General features: G+C 36.3%; 1 protein-coding gene across 1 annotated transcript in view; it reads right to left on the reverse strand.

The window, feature by feature from the left end:
* Positions 1 to 5,799: 5,799 nt before the first annotated feature.
* Positions 5,800 to 23,050, reverse strand: part of Roc2 (Regulator of cullins 2) — a 36,404-nt gene continuing 19,153 nt past the window's right edge. The window contains exon 2 of the mRNA XM_034982194.2: positions 5,800 to 6,121. Within this exon, the coding sequence (XP_034838085.1) occupies positions 5,940 to 6,121 (182 nt within the window). The 3' untranslated portion in view covers positions 5,800 to 5,939. The remainder of the gene's footprint in view (positions 6,122 to 23,050) is intronic.

A 23,050-nucleotide genomic window follows, 5' to 3' on the forward strand; every position in this document is an offset into this window, starting at 1 on the left:
TTTTAAACTACGAAATGGATTTTAATGCGGTTTTCACCAATAGATAGAGTGATTCAAGAGGAAGGTTTATAGGTATAGTATAATCACCTTGCACCCATACGAAGCCGGGTCGGGTCGCTAGTAATATTATAAATGTGAAAGTGTGGATGTTTAGATGTTTGTTACTCAAACACGCAAAAACTATTGAACGGATTTGGCTGAAATTTGGAATGGAGATAGATTATACCCTGGAATACCACTTAGGCTACTTTTTATCTCGGCAAATCAAAGAGTTCCCGTGGGATTTTGAAAAACGTAAATCGTCGCGGGCATCAGCTAGTGTTTATAATAAATTATGACATTGAAAGGTATACTTCGAATTTATTAGGTACTTATGTAGAAAATTGTTCTCTAAAAAAAAAACCTTGGAATTTTTCAACCCTCAGTAGCCCGGTTAGACGATGTAAGACAGCTGTCTCCAAGAAATGTTGCATGTCAAATGGAGAAGATAAATCAAGAGACAGTCTAATACAAGTAGATGGAACTAATTGTCTTCGATTCCAAGCGGAATTTTCCGACTGTTTTTAAAGTGGAACGAATTAGGGCAACCGTACATTAGCAGATCAATTAATACGATTATGTTTCGCATTGTTTTATTATCAGTGCCTTGATAAGAGCAGGGCCAAATTTTTAGGGCTCTGTATCCAAATGGTAAAACGGAGCCCTACTGTCTGTCTATCTGTCCTCTATATCGCAGACGAAACGAGTTACAAACCCTGAAATTTGAAATTTGAAACCCCAAACTGAAATTTTTGTATTTGGTGTAGAACATTGACCCAAAACCGAATAATGAATTAGAAATTCAATTTAATTATTTTTAAGGGGTGCTAGTATTCATAAAAAGCCTGGATTTTTTTTTCTTACCATGCGAGATGTATCTACCTATCTAATTGTCTAGAGTTCATAGAGTAGAGTACGAACATACTTTTTACTCTTTTTTATCTTTACAATAAAAATATGGGGGCCGTTGCCAACAAAGTTATTAGTTTTAGACCATTTTTGTGAAACCCACCTACCCGAAATCGTTATAAAACATACAAAATAAATTAATTTAATTTAGCCAAAGCAAGTGAAAGCTGGCTGGCATCAAAGGGCTATGATGAAACAGAAAGTAATTTAAAAATCCTGTATTGGTCAAAAAAAGAGCGCGATAACTTTGGAAATTTAATTTTTTAAGCGTAAAGTTATATTGTGCCGCGTGTTACACTATACCCCCACTGTCCATACCCATGCAAAAAATCAGGTCGATCCATTGCTCTGATGTGATGTGATTGAAGGACAAACCAACAAAAAACACACTTTCGCATCTATATGTATACAAGGAAAAGCTGATCTGACTGTCTGGCTGAAAAGATCAACGCAGCGATCTATCAACGCACAGCTGGCTCAAATCACTGGATGGATCGAGCTGAAATTTGGTATGCAGATAGCTAGCCTATCATGACTATTAGATACTTAACTGTCAAGCTTCTTTCATTATTCGGAGAAACATTTGAAGAAGGAGTAACGGAGTACTAGAGGCAAGTTTCCGTTAACTGTGGTTTAGATATTAGACAATAAGCTTTCACTCAGCTAGTGTTGTAACTTGCACTAGAAATACTAGATTTTTAGATTGGTAGTAGTTAGTACCTACTACTGGAAGATTTTTGTGGCAATTTTTTTTTCCAAAAAAGTCTATTTTGATTTTTTTATAAATTTAATTTCTGAGCACGGTTAGAATTTTTTTACAAAATAAACTTACAATGAAATAATTATATTAGTGCTCAAAGATTCTAATGTGCACAACGTCTTAACGCTATGCATATTCAATGCAGTACTATAGGTAGAGCAATATTATGAATATTCTCATTGTTTATATCAAATGTTAAATAGATGCCATATTGATTGGATGGTTATTAGGTCGTCAATATAAGGTAGTAGGTATCTAAACAAACAGACTAATCGAATTACTTATCTACACATAAAACTTTTGTAAGTACTTAGTTAGTAGGTAGTTCCTGGGATCATGGGTCTTGATAGCTAGATAGTAGAAGTGATCCCATAAGGATTCTTTTTCTTTTGCGATTCCCTAAAAATCAAGTTTTTCTTACAAATATACAATTTTGCAATACAGAAACCAACCAGCCATATTCAGTTTCAACAAACATGTCAAAAATACTTACCTATTTCCACGAATTTCCAAAAGTACAGGTGCCTTTCTATATTGATCGGAAATCCAAAAACTGGTGTTTATTTCATGACAGGAAAATTTTCCATACATTTGTATTTCCACTGCGAATGTTCGAGAGCTGGATTCACATTGCAAGCATTTATCGTATGCGAATTCCAAGTACTTAGGCGTGTATGGTTTCATAAACATTAACTTGTTATGCTTTAGATGGAAAATTTCTAAGGACAATAAGTATCAAGAAACTTATTTAATTAATGTTTTCATGGCTAGCATTTCCCAAAAGATATAAAACCAGCCAAGTGCGAGTCGGTCTCGCGCACGAAGGGTTCCGTACCAAATCGTACCGTATATCTATTAAAACGGCAAAAAAAATCATGTCTGTTGTATGAGAGCCCTCTTAAATACTTTTATTTGGTGTTATAGCAGCAACAGAAATACATCTGTAAAAATTTCAACAGTCTAACTATCACGGTACATGAGATATAGCCTGGTGACAGACGGACGGACAGCGGAGTCTTAGTAATAGGGTCCCGTTTTACTCTTTGGGTACGGAACCCTAAAAAGAAATTAAAGAAATTGAATCACCTACTTTGGTAGGTATTTATTAATAATGTACTATAAAAATGTACACTGTACAGTGATATAGTAATACCCCAAAAATGTTTATTTTATTTTATTGTGAGATAGGCTTGCGTTTGACGACAATCATGCCTGAGAAACAGATACCTACCTCGTCATATTGGATACCTACGCCATAAGTGGGTACCTGTTTCTCTAACTACATAAACTCAATGACACAATAACCGTATTTATAAATAAGTTATACTTACTTACCTGAAAACCAATCAATTACTTACGTAAACTTTTCACAAAAATCGTCATGATACAAAGTCTGTACTTACCTTGCAAGTTGCAATAACGCATACTTTGCATTAATGCAATGATTGTTCGTATCCATCCAAGGCTGACCGAAGTCTAATGTGTTGAAAGTCTGATTACAGCCCGCGGTGGAGGCTTCTGATTGGTCGGCGGAGGAGGCCTGGCCGGGTGTGGCGAAACAAGTCGCCGTTCTCGTTCGTATCGCTAAAATACCGCTCATGTTTCAAGGTAAATGAGGATACAAAAAATATGATAATACCTATTTACCAGGAAACAAGTTTAAAATGTCATTCGTCCCCGCAGTCACGTTTCATAAAAAAACCAATAAAGCAAGCGGTCGGTCGATGCAACTTTTGAATTGCGGACACGGATACTTCACGGATATGGCTTGACCTACGTAAAAAAATATGGATTGATTGGAAGTATGGATTTTATTAATATTTGTAAAACACAAATGCAATTGGTCGTACAGTTTTGTTTTTGTTTGTTTGAAAAATGTCTTTATTAATAATTAACAAAAATATATACATAGATTATGTCCTATTAACATAGGATAAAAATATAATTAAACATAGTTTGGCAGGCTAAGACGCCCCTTTCAAACTTACCAGCTTCATATTTAACGTTCTATTTACACCATAAATACACCAAAATAACTATATCAAGTGGTATCATATGAAAGAGCTTCCCCTGTGCATTCTAAAACAGATTTTTATTTATTTTTGTGCATCATAGTTTTTTAATTATCGTGCAAAATGTCGAAAAAATACGACTATAGTACGGAACCCTCGTTGTGCGAGCCTGACTCGCACTCGGCCGGTTTTTATTTATTTGTATGCATGATAAATAGTTTTTGATTTGTCGTGCAAAATTTCAAAAAAAAATACCCGAGTACGGAACGCTCGGTGCGCGAGTCTGAAAACTATTTTTTTATAATTTTTATTGCTATGGTTCTACACACAGAAGAGACGCGCCTGTCCCGCTCCCATACCCTCGACATGCAGCCCTCCCCTCTAATTCTAGCGCCCTAGGGCCTAGGTGGTTGCTTGGTTCGCCTTCATGAACGGGCCGATACTGATTGAATTAGATATCTATACCTAGGATGTGTTATTTTCACAAGTCTGCGCAAATAATTACCCGAATACACCAGTTATCACCTTTTCGTTAGCACTTCGTAAACCATGTTTACTGAGTCCGCGTGATTCCAACTAGCCGCGAGTTAGACTCTCCAAACACTATGATTGGCTACGGAGAGTAGGTGCATAATTATAGAAACAATTTAAATTCAAATCATTTATTCAAATTGGGTATTAAAACGAATAAAGAAGTTAATCCGTACATTGCTGTATATTATAATAAATGTCTAGACTTGGCATGCCTGTAAGTACATGCGAAAGTGTGTCTGTCTGTCTGCTAGCCTTTCACGGCCCATCTGTTGTACCGATTTTGACGAAATTTTGTACAGATATAGCTTGCATCCCGGGGAAGGACATAGCCTCCTTTTTATCCCGGAAAATCAAAGAGTTCCCACGGGATTTTTAAAAACCTAAATCCACGCGGACGAAGTCGCGGGCATCATCTAGTTGGAAATATTTCCAAGACATATTAAAGTTTAAGGGTGTCTGGCAGGAAGTTGCCTCGGTACTAAGTGTCTGGCAATGCATGACGTGATTTCTGATACTAATCCGAAGAAAAAAAAAAAAAACTTTATACTTTGACAAAAAAAATTATACGTCTTTATTGCCTGTTACCTGCCAAAGCCACCATGATCCAAACTTCATAGTTGCTGATCGTTCTTCACTGTGTTGGAGACAATGCGCATGGAAACTTTCAGCTTTTATAAAAGGTCTGGCCCTCATGGGCTCTTAGTACATTAGTGAAAGCAGGCAATTTGAAAGGGGTAGATACCTATGGCATTTTTACTACACCATACCTCCGATTCTACGGCTCTGCCGGTACAAAAAATATTTTAGAGATTATAAAGTCGCAAATTATCCTATCGGGAAACGAGCCCGGGACTTCCCACTCACCCCATATCACTGCGCCAGGAAGGTAGTCAAAAAGCTTAATATCTATTTAGTTTTTCGATATCTCAATTCAATCGATATCGATATTCAATTTTATTTATGTGTATAAATATTGAAATTACTTCGACGTTAAAGGTTTTATCGATATCGCATGTAATAAGAATAAATAATAATTATTAGTTCCTACATCACATGCTATTTATTATATGTATCTACTCGTATTTATGTACCTAATCAATTTTGATCACAGAGTCAGTGTCAAGTGTAGGGATAATATACATAACATAGCCTCAATAGACACAATATGACATGACTTTCCATTGATAGCATTGTTGGTTCATTGCAGTGAAAACAGCAAACAAGTTTGCTATGCAGTCAATTATATGAGAGTAAACACTGGAGACAGAGTGGTATTTTGCATGATTTACGAGTGTTTAAACATCCGTGATTAATTATATCACTTTACAAGCTTATTCCCGCACTTCGTCCGCGTGGACAACACAAATTTAAAACGCCTATTTTATCCTGTTAGGGGTTGAATTTTCAAAAACCCTTTAGGACGTCATAATTTCTGCATGCCAAATTTCAGCCCGATGCGTCAGTAGTTTGAGCTGTCAATCAGCTTTTCCTTTTATATATTTATATTAGCAGTGGGTCCCTTTCATTCTATAATAAAACAGCAGCTTTAAAATAAAAGCTTTTATTTACGAATACGGCATGAATTAATAATAATTAAAATATATACAGTACGAAAGATTCAACCAACGTAACTTATGGGAGGTATGTGATCCGAATATCGCTAGATGGCAACTGGCGAAATACTTCTACTTGCCCATGCGTTGTATCGACCACTCTTGTTGGCACAGAGGACACCGATTGTTCTGCTTCACCCAGAGAGACATACAGCAAAAGTGGAAGCTGTGGTTACACTCGCCCCAAACTACCACGCAGTCTTGTTTGCCATATGAGTCCTTCTTGCTTTCACCCTGGCATCTTAGGCAGGCATCTGTGAACAATTTTTTCATTTATTCATAACTAGATGGGCAGACGACATTAAAAGAGCAGGTGTCGCAGGGAGTGGAAGAGAGTACAAGAGATCTACGTCCAGCATTGGACGGTTCCGGCATGCCTCTGTGGGACACGTAGTGCCCCAGTGGTGGGTCTGCTGTGGCGGAGATCCGCTGGCGGAGTAACGAGGCGTTGTTGGTCCCTTGTGCTCCGTCGTTAGCGGTGGGGTGGAACTTCGTGAGGTTTTTAGTCGGTAGGAGTCCGAGATAACCACTGTGCACCCCCGTGGCCGGTGGTACCCATGATGGATTTTCCTCACGAGAAAAAAAAAAGGAAGAATAAACCGACCAAGTGCGAGTCAGACTAGTGCATCGAGGGTTCCGTACTCGGGTATTTTTTGGACATTTTGCACAATAAATTAAAAACTATTTATTATGCATAAAAATAAATAAAAAATTGTTTTTGAATGTACAGGTAAAGCCCTTTCATATGAAACCCCACTTAGACTAGTTATCTTACTTTAAAATTGAAAATAATATTTTTTTTCTTTAAAAAAAAGTAGATATACCTATTAGCCAAGTTAATTGCTGACTAACATTTCCCTTTCCCCGATCATTAAGCATAACGGCGATTACGCACTGCACTTCCGTCATCCGAATTCTATACGTCATCCGTGAGAATACCAGCGATTATCTACGACATATTATGTAAGCTCACATACAAAACAAGAAGGAACGTATTTTCACGGACTCGGATCGGATGAGTGCGTACAGTGATTGGCTGGCGAATGGCGAGTGCACGCGATTGGTAGATTAGTCGGCGCGAGTGCACACGATTGGTAGATACGTCGACCTTCGCTTCCCGGATTCACCAACTTCCTCCCACTACGCTGCTCCAGGTCCAAGTTGTTTGCCGGTCACTCTAACCGCCGTAAAGCTTGTGCTAGGAGTAGGTACGACAATAGTGCAACGGGTGGGATTTAAACCGGCGACCTTTCGGTTTTCAGTCCGCTCCTATCGAGGCTCTTATAGGCTCTCTAGAGTCTCTATTAATATAAAAATGAATCGCTAAATGTGTTGCTGATCGCAAATCTCGAGAACAGCTGACCCGATTTCGCTAATTCTTTTTTTTATAATATTCCATGAAGTACGAGGATGAACGGTTCTTACGGAGAGAAAAAAAATTGCCTGAAAAATAATCGACTGTTAGGGTACGAAGTTCGCCGGGTCAGCTAGTAATAAATAATTATTTGTTCATGATAATCATTTGTACCTTCATAGTAAACCACGATAACACGTTATTTCACCGTGGAAGTGGAAACTTTACCAGCGGAAATGTTTTTAATTAGCCATATTTTTATCTCTACTTTAAATTTTGTTGATTAGCGCAATTACACTGCATAAAAAAACAACAAAATACATTTTTAAGTTTTATATTTTTTGTTGGAGACATTACATTATCCGTATTTTATCTCAATGTCACACCTTGTAATATTTAAAACCGGTCAAGTGCGAGTCGGACTAGCACACGAAGGCTTTCTGTATCATCGTACTAGATAATGTAACACTGTATTTTTTATTTGCATGGCAACGAAATTGAAATTTGTTTGTTAGTTTTTAATTAGGTATTTGTTGTTTTTTTAATCAACATTTTTAGGGTTTCCCACTTTACATGTAGGGGAGCTACCCTAAATTTAATATTTATCAAAATTTTATTTCACCACTTTATCGGCGTGATTAATATTTATACCCATGCCAAATTACAGATTTCTAGCACTAATAGTGTCTGAGATTAACCGAGTACGGACGGACAGACGGACGGACATGGCGAAACTATAAGGGTTACCCTTATAGGAATACCCTTACCCCTACCCTAGGAACCCTTATAGGATCACTCCGTTGTCTGTCTGTCGTGTATGTCAAGAAAACCTGTAGGCTACTTCCCGTTGACCCAGAATCATGAAATTTGGCAGGTAGGTAGGTCTTATAGCACAAGTAAAGGAAAAAATCCAAAAAGTTTGTTGAAACAAAAACGTCACATAAAAAATTTGTTTTAAATTGTAATTTTTAATTTTCAAAGTAAGATAACTAAACCAAATGGGGTATCATACTATAAAAGGGCTTTACATGTGCATTCTAAAACAGATTTTTATTTATTTTTATGCATAATAGTTTTTGATTTATCGTGCAAAATGTCTTAAAAATACCCGAGAACAGAATCCTCGGTGCGCGAGTCTGACTCGCATTTGCCCGGTTATAGATTTTTACTGTCTTATTTCTAATATTATACACCTATATTTCGTCTACTAGTCACTACTCACTACCCCTATTATAAATGCGAAAGTGTATTTGTTTGTTGGTTTGTTGGTTTATAATGGTGTATGGAAAATCAAAGAGTTTCCACGGGATTTTTAAAAAACCTAATTCCACGCGATCAATCAGCTAGTAAATAGTAAAAGACATAAAGAAATAATACCCAAAAAAGAACTTTGACACAAATCGGAGGATTTCTGACGATTATATAAAAAAAAACGTAATTTCGAAACGCAATAAACTTGGTAAACAATTTCACATTCAAGAATGCTGTAACAGTCATAATTATAATAGCATAACATTATTGTCATTAATCGTATAACAATCATAAAAACAATATTTAATTAACACTGCTGAGTATTAGTTATCATTTTATAAAGATTTTTAACTAAACAGCGTAATAATAATTGAGCTCTTAATAAATTATTGTAGATAAATATTTTATTCATAACGGAGACTAAGCCGGGTTGTCGTTTGAAGACGCAAAAGATTCGCAAACAATAATTGTGGATGCAACAATGCAATAACAAAGATAATTTATTGTATAATTAGCATTAATTACCATTAATTATATTACAATATTAAATGAATAGCTACTGTTACGTATCACTTGCATAAAATAGAGTAATGAATCAAATAGGGTAAAAAAAAAAGATTCTGACGAATTGAGACCCTCCTCCTTTTTTTGAAGTCGGTTAAAAAGGGCGCTAGATAGTAGGTAGTTTATGAAACTGGTGCATAACAGCCGTAAAATACGAATGTCAGCTTATGAACCGAGGTGTAGGCGAGGATTTTGATAATATTACACGAGTATTTTTATACCTAGTTATGTGCAGTTTCATACTCTATCTAAACTCTCATACACTCATCATCATCATCATGAGCAACCCATCGCCGGCTTACTACAGAGCACGGGTCTCCTTGCAGACTGAGAATGGTTTTGGCCATAGTCTACCACGCTGGCCGAGTGCGGATTGGCAGATTTCGCACACCTTTGAGAACAATGTGGAGAATTCTCAGGCATGCATATTTCCTCATGATGTTTTCTTTCACCGCTTTACCTTTAAAAGCAAGTGATATTTAATTACTTAAAACGCACATACCTAACTCTGTAAAGCTGGAAGTGCGTACCCGGAATCAAACCCCCGACCTCCGATTAGGATGCGGACGTCTTAGCCACACACACGGCTATCTCAGCTTATCTTAAAATCCAATCCATAAAATCTTGGTAACATCCGCGTCTTGGTAACGTTTGTCGTAAGCTTGTACATGGATATGCTTACGACAAACTTCTAGGTCTTTCTTTTAGTTTCCGAATGTTTAGTAATAAGCTAAGTTGACTCCTAACACCGTGGCCGTACCTACCTAAGCTTTTACGCAACCATTTTTTCACATTAGATATGTTCTCCTACATCTCTAATATGAAAAATTTAAAATAAATCATCATCATCAACCGATAGACGTCCACTGCTAGACATAGGTCATCTCTTGTAGGGACTTACACACGCCACGGTCTTGCGCCGCCTAAATCCAGCGGCTCCCTGCGACTCGTCTGATGTCATCCGACATGTTGTCCAAAATGATGCTTCAGTGCTTGAAGACCAAAGTTTTCGAACAGTGCGTGTTGCCAGTGATGACATGGATCCGAGACATGATCGCTAACTATGGGCCTCATAAGAAAGCTCAGAGTCACTCAGCGGGCGATGGAGAGAGCTATGCTTGGAGTTTCTCTACGTGAAACAGATATTATGAGGAGATCCGTAGGAGACCTAGAGTAAAAATAAATATGAAAGATAAAATAAATTTAGGTAGGTAGCGGTTGGACTCACGTGGTTAGTCGAAGTAACCCCGGATGGGTTCGAAACTAGTCGGCGACTAGTCAAACCGGAGTCCTTTTTCAGAGGAACTCTACTCGCGACGTGGCGCGAATGAGATTTAACCCTTTGAAAAAGGACCCCGGATGGGTTTTCGGGATGAGTGTGAATAATAAACCCGCTTACCCTTAGCTACTTACTTACCTTACTTAACTTACCCTAGTTAAACTGGATGGCAGAAATCAGAATCTAAAATGATCTAAGTAGATGTAGGCAGCAGTCTTGGAAATTATAAAAAATATTTGCTATTAAAATTAGACTATTTGACTTATTCATGAAAACATCCGTTACCCAGATGCAGTAGGTATAGCATAAGGGCGACAACCTTCAAGAATCACGTATAGACACTCTATAATCATCGCCAGTATCCAATTATACCTACATAGAAAATAATGATTATGGATAGCGAACAAAAATAGAACGAAGTTAAAAATACCTCTCGTATTTATAACCAAGACCGTACCATAGACCGTAGATCGCTATTTTTATTCAATTCCCAAGATCAATAATACTCGTATTATAAAATAATAAGGAAAACTTTCAATTAGGAAATAGGTACCCTTCTTCGTATTTTTTAAATATTTTAAAATTATGAGGTAGGCAGGCGATAACTAATCGGTCAGGTGTGAGTACAGTTTATTTGTTGTGAGCAATCTAGAATCTTTACCGAGAAAGCTCATGTAATGCAAATTAACCTAGAATAAGTCTAGAACCTCATATTCGAGAATTTAAAATTTAAAAAAACAAATAAACAGACTGACAAAAAAGCGAGTTAATAAAACGTGGTAAATCGTTTAGTCGGAAAAATCCGGCCAGGTGTGAGATTTTCTGGTGTATACGGCGTAAATCTCAGAGTTACAGGTATGAAAACAATGTATCGTGGAGATATGAAAAAAGTTCACGAGTTACAATAACCAAAAATATAATATTAACCGAAATTAAAATATCCGAAGCCGAGGCGGGTCACGAGTATTTATATACAATAAGTAGATGTACAAAAATATATAAAAAATGAAAAATAAAACATATTTTAAAAACCGATTAGAATATTTTTTATTTGCGACTTTGATAAAATATTTAGATTTACATGCTTTATACTTTAGTTAATATTTTATTTATTTGTTTGTTTGGAAAAGTTATAGTAGCTACGGTTGGTAATAACATTAATTTAAATTTAAAACATCAGTTGATACTACTGCAAAAGTTTACCACGTGTAAATCATTTCAAAGTGAATTGGATTTCATGGAAATGAGGCATGTTGTGTGCCTTGTATGACATACCCAAATCAACGGCTCTTTTTTCATTAAATTCCATAACCATTCTGAGAAGAATTTAAAAATTACAATATACAAGCACTTATAGGGTTACTTTTAACTCGTTAAATTATTGTAATATATTGTCGTCAATCTACTGGTAATTGGCACACGTTATCCTAGCATAGAGAAAGCATAATAAGAAGCTTTTAAGCACTAACTTATAGTGCTATATGAAGACCTCTAAGAGACATTTTAGTATCAGCAGAAGATCCTGCGTTCTTGCTGTACATATAATACCTAGTTAATTAGGAGAAGGAATTTCGATAGAAATATAAAAGTAGGTACTAATTAGTTGCTTAATTAGTAATTATAACACATTTCTGTTCTGTAAAAAATGTTCAGTATCCGGTGTACCTACTCGTATGGCATTCACACTTACAAATAATCAAATAATCAAGTATAGTATACGCGACGGGTCGAAATGGCCATCTGGGAGGGAATGCCCGCAGACCCGCACAGCCCCCGCGCTAATCCGGTGCGGGCGAGCGCGGGTGACGTGTTGGTGTGCGGGGCGTCCTCCCGCCTCATACCCCGATTGCCATTGCAACCTGTCGTAGACTATATGTGAGGGTAAATTAAATATCGAAGGCGCCTCTACATATTCTTTCACACATAAACACGAACCTAAATGCATACACTTATTGTCAAAGTGTGTGTTGTGTAGGTATTATAAATTGTGCAAGAGTGTGTTGCCTGTGTGTTGGTGTATTGCTGACATATTCAGGTTCAACAGTCGTGCTAAACCATACTGAAAACAATGAGAAGGTTATTTATTACTTCAAAATTGATAAACACAATCATTATTATGACAGAAACAACACTGTATAGACACAACAGTTTTGGTAATATTCGAATGGTTTAAATTTTTTTGTCCTAAAATCCATTTCCATTTAGGTAAATGTATAATTTTATATGACTCTTTTGCTATTTTTTATTCACTTCGCCGACAAGTATTAGTCTTTTCTGTAGTAAATAGGTATGTGATACATATTATTATGTTCAATCGAATTAGATAAAATTCCATCAAAAGTCGAACAAAGCATAACATATTAAACTACGACCTAGACACGTAACTTAAAAGCACAAAAGTAGGTAACATACAAATTAGAATTTCTTCTAATTTCACACTACGCGTCGCGCCGCGCCGGGCTACTGTGAAGTTTTAAATCGTGAAAATGTTTAAGACCACTGGAAGATACACCAACGAATGGATCATTCGCGCGCTTTTCTCCCAGTACTTTTCCATTAAAACCTTGGAACATCTATAATTCGAAGCTTATGAATGTACCTACTCACATGTTTGCCTTTTACATTCACACCTCGATCAATGTTAAACAGCACTGCATATGAAACGAATCAGATAAAGGAATTTAGGAGATACAACAGACAATAAAAAGAACGCCAGCTACCAATTAGATAAACACGATTATTAAATATTTTTAAAAAGGTTGACGGCACCTTTCGTTTCATTTATGTATAGTGTAAACTGATTAAAAGTTTAAATATTAATGGTAAATGCAAAATAATGTGTACATTATCATCATACATCATAAAATGTTACAGGGTTTTCTGTCCATATCCGTCCTTTTCATATTATATTTGTAGGAAGGGGATGCCAATATGTACTCTAAAATTTAGTTGTGGTTAGAATCAGTACCATTGTACATTTAAATCACCTTTTAACGACCACAAAAAAATATATTTACTAAAAAAGGGATTAGCGTAAACGTATGTGGTGTAGCGGTACAGACGGACAGACAATTTTAGTGTGATTCAGTAAGTAATTGCGCCGTTGTTATTCAATTAACGAATGCAATTAGGTACCTATACCTAATAATAATGCATATATGCAACCCTTACTGCGCACGGTTTTAAACCACGTCCACTTAATGTGTACGCAACAGAAATTCTTAATAAGCATTCTTGCTAATGGCGCCACGATGAGACCATTTAACAATATCTCATGATCAATGCGCTAGATGATGGCACGCGAATAATAGTTTTCTTAATCAACTGTCTTAGACAATAATTTACGTTTATAATTCGCTGTAATTATAGCAATTCGTGTTATTCAGCGAAGGTAATCATCGCGAGGAATTAAACCTTCAATTAATATTTATTTTAAGCAGTTATGAGTAGGTTTCATTGAAGTTGCATACCAAACTCGTGAATGCGCAATGCGTTGAATGAATACCAAAATGCTGTAAACAATTACTACAGTTATTTTATTTACTAGTTGATCTGTTCCGTTCCGCCATTGCACGGGTGGGCTCACCTATTCCATAGACGAATATGTGTTAGGTATATTACGATACATATATACCTTCCTCGTGAAATGTTCTGAATGATAATGAAAGTCTAAAAAGACTGTCATAAAAATTATAAAGATACCTACTGAGTAGATCGTCACGAAGTGGCAATTATGTTTTAGACTATGACGATTGTTTTTATATTTAAGACATCCACGACCTTCATGAATCAGTAAAAAAAGAATCGTACTTTATACTTTCATAAATACACAAACAAGAATCCATTTTGAAATTGGGGCAGCCATGGGAAATTATTCACTGAGTACCTATTGATTTTTCTATCATCTAAAATATTTAGAACTGTTGGTCGCACACTTAATTTATGAAGGCCTTAAAATATATTTTTAATAAATACACAATATGCCTTATGTAAAGAAACTTCTGTGAAGGCTTGACTAATTTAAAAATATTTGTACAATATAGTAGCCATGAATTTGTATGGAAAACTTCTTCACACATAGAGCTATGACACGAAGGTACCGAATGATTGACGAAAATTTTAAGACGGACGGTCAAAATCGCCTTCAGACTACAATGAGATCAGCTTACCTATAGGTTTTATAGTCCAAGAACATGAGCGCACTTTAAAATAGATTCAATATTGTCAACAGATTCTTGCAAAAACAGATAGAAGCTATTTCAAAAGTTAATCTAAATGTATATCTACAAGATTCCAAGAATAATAACTACATAATAAGTCATTCTCGGTATGCTATGTATATAAAAGTATTATTCAATGTAAGTCTAGGGCCTAAGCTATTACAACACAGCGAGGTAGCTAAAAATAACAAACTAGGGAATGCGCCACAAATAGCATCACCACATTTGTGTCAAACGAGGAGGTACTGCGTAGAATGATGCGTATTGCGTACACTGGCTGCGTTTACCGACAGATTACAATTTAAACTCACCAGAGTTTAAATTGTAATCGTGGTATGTACCCGTTTTATACAATACAATATACCAATATTGTATTGTATAAAACGGGTACATACCACGATTTTTAAGTGCCGATATTTCGACTCAGTTGCATGACTCATAGTCCGGCACACCGGCACTCTTGCAGCACTGCAGTCCCGTCGTGACCACGACTCATGCAATTGAGTCGAAATATCGGCAGTTAAAAATCGCCGAATTAATCGTGGTATGTACCTGTTTTATACAATACTTACAGAAGCTCTGGTCTGGTGGGAGGCTTCGGCCGTGGCTAGTTACCACCCTACCGGCAAAGCCGTGCCGCCAAGCGATTTAGCGTTCCGGTACGATGCCGTGTAGAAACCAAAGGGGTATGGGTTTACTAAAAACTGCCCCTTCCAGGTTAGCCCGCTATCATCTTAGACTGTATCATCACTTACCACCAGGTGAGATTGCAGTCAAGGGCTAACTTGTATGTGAATAAAAAAAAAATAAAAAAATACAATATGTCGTTAAACCACGAAATAAGCTTAAAAACTCTGGTAAATCCTCAAGCATGACAATTTACTTATTTATAATTTAGGATACGATGAGTTTGATATAATTATTTGATTAATCTGAAATAGACAACTAGAGTGTGCACAGTAGAACCCTATCACGTACTTTGAAGACTCTAGATTTCACAGTAAATTTTGGGATTTGAGACAAATAAACAATAAGTATGGCCTCGAACAGTTTATATCGGGTTATGGGGTAGCGTCATGTTTATATCGGGCGGCATTACACGGATTATTCATGTGTAAACGTTTGCGTATAGCTACTTTTGACACCATCTCTACCCACTAGAATAATCCGAGGATTTTTTAAATTAAAACTGAATTCATTACAAAAGTATTATCGATGCAGGATATCCGAGTTATGCCGGACTCAGGGTTGCGGGTAACTTCTTTGCGGAGTCTATGCAATTTTTTTATTTATTTAGTGCAATTAAATCAAGACATGAAGAAAAAAGTCTGTTCCCTAAAGTTTTCTGAATAAGGATGACCATTAAATTAGCTCGTTAGTTGGTTACAGCCAACATTTAGATTATTTTACTAGGTACCTACGTCAAACGTCGATGCAACATGAGAAAAAATACGATACAGAACAAATCCGTTTATTCCTAGGCTCAAATTAATCTGTTTGAATATATAAGACTGACCAACACATACAAGTTTACAAGAACGAGCCTGGGAGAAGCGAGGTTTTTGTTATTATCGTCGCCAGCCGAGCGGCTCGCTCACAATTCCTTAGATTACTAAATAACGATGGTCGTCGGTTGCAATATAAATATTTTAAAGTTGCTTAGCTTGTGCGATAATAATGAAATTGCCACCGTAGTGATCGACATTGGGATTTGTGCCCGAGCCCGACTGATTTCTCTTAGATAGTTTTCAAAATAAACAATTTACGGTACAATTTCTCAGGAAACTCAGTAAATCACAGAATCTTACAGCTGTGGTGTGAATAGTGTTGTAAGAAAAATGTTTCTTACAATACAATTATTTATAAGCCTCGGCGTTACGATTTATTTTAAGCCCTTATCAGAGATTAAGTATATATTATTGTTAATATATTATCTCTGCCCTTATCGAAGAATGGCACCATGAGAATCATCAAATTTTGGTAGGTAGGCCAAGTACTACCTATTCGTAGTCACTTACTTTAAATATTACAAGTTTTACTGGGAAGCAATAATCTGACCTTCAGATTGCATAACTGTGTACTGTGTAGGTAGTAGGTACCTACCTGATGTAAGGACGGCCATTGCCACTCGTAACACTACCAACCTGTATAGGTACTGCCTTCAACCTTGTCTGTATATTATTATCAAACCAGTTTTGTTCAAAAGTTTCAAAATATTCACATGCCTATGTTTTACGACTTTTAAGTATTGCCAGTTGGAAAAGAACAAAATTGCAGCAGATGGAGTTCAAGTAGGTACCTACATATACATAGACATCCAATCAAATCCATCAGCCTGTATGCAATTAATAAGGATTATAGAGATACATACATAATAATACGTAAAGGTACACGTAAATCCTGCCTATTTAACTTTAACGCATATCATTACAGTTGAAATAATACCAGGAAGGAAAAATCCATATCCAATGGACGCATATAGGTCGCTACATAAATGACTTTATTGACTCAATTAAAATAAAATAGCTTATAAATTATTCTGTCAACAATGTAAAACTATTAATAAAAACTATTGGTCTAAAATTTGTGTAGTCCACGCGGACGAAGTCGCGGGGATAAACTAGTTACGTAATAAGCATCTTAACACAAACATACCATAAGCTTAGTCAATTACGATAATTTAAAACTATCTCGTGATTACAAAATAATATTTGGCTTTACAACGTAAATCACGGTCTGTATGTTACGGTATCTGAAAGACCAGTGAAAGTGATTCTGAACAACATAATCATTTCGTATTTTCGAAGTCTCTTTATTTTAACTGGTTTACAGGAATAGGTACTTCCGAATATAACTGCACCTGTTCCAATAACTCCTAGAGTTATATACAGTTACTAGCAGTTGCCCGCGACTACGTCCGCGTAAAATTTCTGGTTTCTCATGAGATCTGAAATTTTCCCGCTGCAAGAGGCCTCACATACCTATTCACTCAGTCTCACCTTAAGGCACGGAACCCAGAATACCTAAATGCCAATTTTCATATCTCTAACTTCAAAACTATAGGATTTTCATATAACTTTTCAACCCCCATTTCACCTCCTTAAGGGGAGAATTTAGTTAGATCCTTTCTTATCTGATACCTACCACCTAGATGTCGTAACTTTTACGCTTCAATCATCGAGTGGAAACTTTTAATGCAGGTACTTTATCTTCTTTTCGATAAGATAAGGCACTCATGTATATTGTACAAGCAAGACGCGTGAGGCATAAGCATTTGCATAGTTATCTTGTTTGTCTCGGAAATAAACCAAAAATGTAACAATAATACATTTTATTTTCGTAACTTGTATGGAAAAGAACTATGAATAGAAACGCAGATACTCGAACTGCGATGCAATGATAGATAACAAAGACTTTATTAATAAGATATTATTCTGCCTGAACATGATACTTATTATGAAAAATGTTGGGATAGGTACCTAGGTACCTATTGAATTTATTGAAAATATCACTTGAACGTCCTGTTTGAGATACTTAACGTACCAATATATTGTATATCAAGTACCTACTTAATTATGACAGTCATCGAACGTAAAACAATAATATAGTACGCGACAGGTGGAGATGGCAATCGACATGGTCGCGTAATAAGCTTATTTTTAAAAAAGGCATATATTTTTAAAAATAAACAATTATTTCGTCTACAGCAGAAACAAAAATGAAAAGTCATTAGCTGTTAGCAGTTCATCTGCTAACAGCTAATGACTTTTCAACGAATAAACGAGGCTTAACAAATGACATAAGATGTAGTTAATCATTTATCAAGCGCAGTGCAGCTTTCTTCAGCAGCGTGGAAGCGCGCATAACGCATTCCATCGACGAACGTTCGAGAACGGGGCCCGCTGGGCGCCAGTAATATTCCGTTGGCTTTTTGTACTGATGCTTGTATGTGCATGTGTGTAATTGTGAATGTAAGTTTTGTAGCACTGCCGGCGAGCTGCCGGCTTCGACGGCCGAGCCAACACGCGATGGCAGTCGCCCGCGCCGTTTACTCGACAACATGAATGGGATACTTTTATAGAGCATAAGCTAGCTTATGCTCGCGACTTCGTCCGCGTCGACTACATAAAATTTCAAACCCCTGTTTTACCCCCTAGCGTTGTTTTCAAAAATCCTTTCTTAGCGGAAGTCTACGACATTATAAGGCATCATCAACATCAGCAAGTCGCTTAGTTATCCACTTTTTTAATGTAAGTCTTTAACATTTCATTTAACTTCAATCTAAATATATAAAAGGAAAAGTTGACTGACTGACTGACTGATCTATCAACGTGTGTTGATAGATCAGTCAGTCATTCAAGACGCATTTCAGAGCTTCATTCTACTGTACGGATCGGGTTGAAATTTGGCATGCAGATAGCTATTATGACGTAAGCATCCGCTGAAAAAGGATTTTTGAAAATTCAATCCCTATAAAGGGGTGAAATAGGGGTTTGAAATTTATGTAGTCCACGCGGACGAAGTCGCGGGAATAAAAAGTAAGTAAAAACTAAAATATTCTTTACTGTACACCAAAACTAAAAAGAATAGAAATATATAACAAGGATGTTTGCAAGTACAATAGGCGGCCTTATCGCTAAAAAATAGCGATCTCTTCCAGGCATAGGGTAGAGGATAATATAATAAAAATAAAAGAAAGCGGAATGGGTGTACCTACTAATTAAATTAAATAAATACACATAATATTCGTATGTATATTATGTATAAAAGTAAAAATACAACAGTAAATGAGAGAGGAGTAGACGACAGATCAGTGGAATAAAAAGTAAATATAAAGAATGAGCTAGTTTGGTATATAAAAAGTTATTGATTCGCGAGAAGAGCGGACAACGCAGTGGGCACGCGCACGTTTTATTTTAAGGCGTCGCGTAGGAGCATCTACAACGCATTGATGTGCGAGTCATGACGAAAGCTCATATGTATGTGTGTGTGCATACGAGGACGCGGCAGCCTACGCAACTTTCGGCACGGGGGCACATACCTACTCATCCTTCTGCCAGGGTGACGTGACGCTTTACACGCAGACCAATATATCGAGAAGACATCGAGATTAGCGATCGTCGTGGTGGAGTTATAAATAGAGGTCTCGGGTTCTATTCCAGGCAGAGGTAATGAGAGTATGGCGAAATCGGTTCTGTAGCTATTAGATTTTTTATTAATGTAATGACACTGAACTAAGCAATTCTGCAATTTCCGTATTGCAATTCACGTCATGATATCAGACTTGTATGTAGGAAGACAACCGCATGCATTTAAGACGTTTTATTACGTTAAATAATTGCATTTAACTACCTACTATTCATCGTTTTTTTCCCGGACAATTTGATATCAAATTAATTCTAAGATTACTTTATAATGCAGATGATTTTACGCCACTTATTTCTCGGAGGAGCCATAAACGAATTGCGGAGACCAAATCATTTATTAAAAGGACGATAGTAACTGCGTAGGTTTGCAACTTGCAAATGACTACAATTTTTTCATCAAATCCCATTAGAAAATTTTAGAATAGAATAATTAGAATTTTGAATAATCCCATCCCATTTCAAATCCTAATTATTATTATATTGCTTGCTCTTGTGTAGGGTTGCAACTTGTAAATGACTACAATTTTTTCATCAAATCCCATTAGAAAATTTTAGAATAGAATAATTTAGAGCCTCAATAGCTCAACCGGTATAGGAGTGGACTGAAAACCGAAAGGTCGACGGTTCAATCCCCGCCCGTTGCACTATTGTCGTACCTACTCCTAGTACAAGCCTGACGCTTAGTTGGAGAGGAAAGGGGAATATTAGTCATTTAACATGGCTAATATTCTTTTGAAAAAAAAAATTTTTTTTTGAATAATCTCATCCCATTTCAAATCCTACTTTTTATTATATTGCTTGCTCTAGAGCAGCGAGAAAAATAATTTAGATACTAGGTATATAAAGAGGTAAAGTTTGTAAGTTTTTTGTATGGGGTAATCTCTGGAACTACTGAACCGATTTTGAAAATTCTTTCACCAATAGAAATCTACATTATTCCTAAGATTTCCTTGAAATAAAATATAGCTTATAAGGCAAAAGCTATATTTTAAAAAAAAATTAGATATCCCTACGAAAATTGTAATAAGATATCCGTGCGAAGCCGGGGCGGGTCTGTACTCGGTACCTACTGAAGTAACTGATATATAGAACATTATTTATTGTATCTTACTTTTTTTATTACAGACTACTTCTGTCCTTTCTTTTTGTGGTGTACCTAACTACTAATTACACTGCTACGTTAATTTCTGCTCTACTAGAAACTTGATTGTTACAAGTTGTTTTTCCTTTCAGTTACCAATCTATACTCTTATTAAGATACAAGCCGCAAATGGTAATTCAGGAGTGGAAATGCATGCTGATATCGTCATTAGCATTTCTTTGGCGAATTCAAAATTCGAATTGTAAATTCAGTAAGTATGCTAAATTCGCACGCATGCCAAGAAGTTACGCTCAGCAAATATTCAACGTATAAACGTAGCCAACCCTAGCTGGAGACACTTGCACGCGGATTTTTTGCAGCCTGCAGGCTATGGCAGGCTTGGCGGACGTCATTGTGACGTTACGACCCGCCTACATTGCATTCAAGTACACTGCAACCACTCGAGGACTATTGTCATAATAATTGTCATAAATGCAGTTTATTGTCGACATATTACCGACTAGCTGATGCCCACGACTTCGTCCGCATGGATCTAGATTTTGAAAATCCTGTGAGAACTCTTTGATTTTCCGGCGTAAAAAGTAGCCTATGTCACTATCCAGGTCTTTGACTATATCCATGCAAAAATCACGTCGATCTGTTGCTCGTGACTGAAGGACAAACCAACAAACAAACACACTTTGTAATGTCATTTATTTCGGGTAATGTGGGTTATACCTCTTGAAATGTGATGAATATATAGTGAAACAAGTAGGTAGGTATTGAATTGCATTGAGAAATTTAGGCTCGTACATTTTTTTACCGGAATCAAACCTGTGACTAATAGGGGAGAAATGAAAATGTATTGTATGCTATGTATTATGGTTAAGAGTCTACTTTTTACTCAAGCTATTATACTGATCGCGATTGATTTGCTGTTACCCGTTGAGGAGTTCCGTCCTCTATTCCCAAAACAGTTTATCAAATCTTCACCTAATTTATGGTACCAACCTGACAGTACAATCTTTGTAAAGAAAAAACCAGCCAAGTGCGAGTCAGACTCGCGCACTGAGGGTTCCGTACTACAATAGTATTTTATCGACATTTTGCATGATAAATCAAAAACTATTATGCCTAAAAATAAATAAAAATCTGTTTTAGAATTTACAAGTAAAGTCCTTTCATATGATACCCCACTTGGTATAGTAATCTTACTTTGAAAGTCGAAAATAGCAATATTTGTTCATGAACACATTTTATATTTTTCTTGTGATGTAACCGCAAATTCACGTTTTTCAGATTTTCCCCTAATGTCTGCCTACCTACCTACCTACCTTCCTGCCAAATTTCATGATTCTAGGTCAACGGGAAGTGCCCTCTAGGTTTCTTGACAGACAGACAACAAAGTGATCCTATAAGGGTTCCGTTTTTTCTTTTGAGGTACGGAACCCTAAAAATTATGTATTAAAATTAAAATTTAATATTAAATTATTGTGAAAATTGGTTCAGATTTCACGAAGTTAAGGAATTCAATAAAATAAATAAAAAATTTGATCCTGTAATCCCGTAAGATCCCTAACATTTTTGGGGATAAAAACTACCTGTTATGTTAACTCGAAGTATCAGCTTCTATTGTACAAAATTTGATTTCAATCTCCGTTCAGTAGTTTCGCGTGATGCGCGCACATACAGACAGACAGACAGACAAAATCTCTAAAAAACAATTTTTTGGGGTCTATATCGATAACAATGTTTGCTCCGATTAAAATTTTCAAAATAAATGTAATGTACAGATATTGTCCCGTAACAGTTTTATTATGAGTATAAATAAATATAGATAAAGTGATATTGGGTAGGTATCATTTACAATTTGATATCTAGGTACACCACACCTACCTGCTTAGGTATTTCCTGTAACTTGTGATTAAACCTGAAAGAGGTGTGTCCGTGTCGATTCAGACAAGAATAAGAAAAATAAATCATTAAATTACTAGTACAGCAATATTATTAATAATAACTAATAAGCGTGATTAGTACGAGGTTGCTAAATTACTATAAGCTATTAGAATCTAAATATATAAAAGGAATAGATGACTGACTGACTGATCTATCAACGCACAGCTCAAACTACTGAACGGATGGGGCTAAAATTTGGCATGCTATTATCACGTACGAGTAGGCGTAGGCATCCGCTAAGAAAGGATTTTTGAAAATTCAACCCCTAAGGGGGTGAAATAGGTGTTTGAAATTTCTGTAGTCCACGCGGACGAAGTCGCGGGCATCTAGT

Source organism: Maniola hyperantus, chromosome 2 (assembly GCF_902806685.2).
Source record: "Maniola hyperantus chromosome 2, iAphHyp1.2, whole genome shotgun sequence".
In the NCBI taxonomy this organism is placed as follows: Eukaryota; Metazoa; Arthropoda; class Insecta; order Lepidoptera; family Nymphalidae; genus Maniola; species Maniola hyperantus.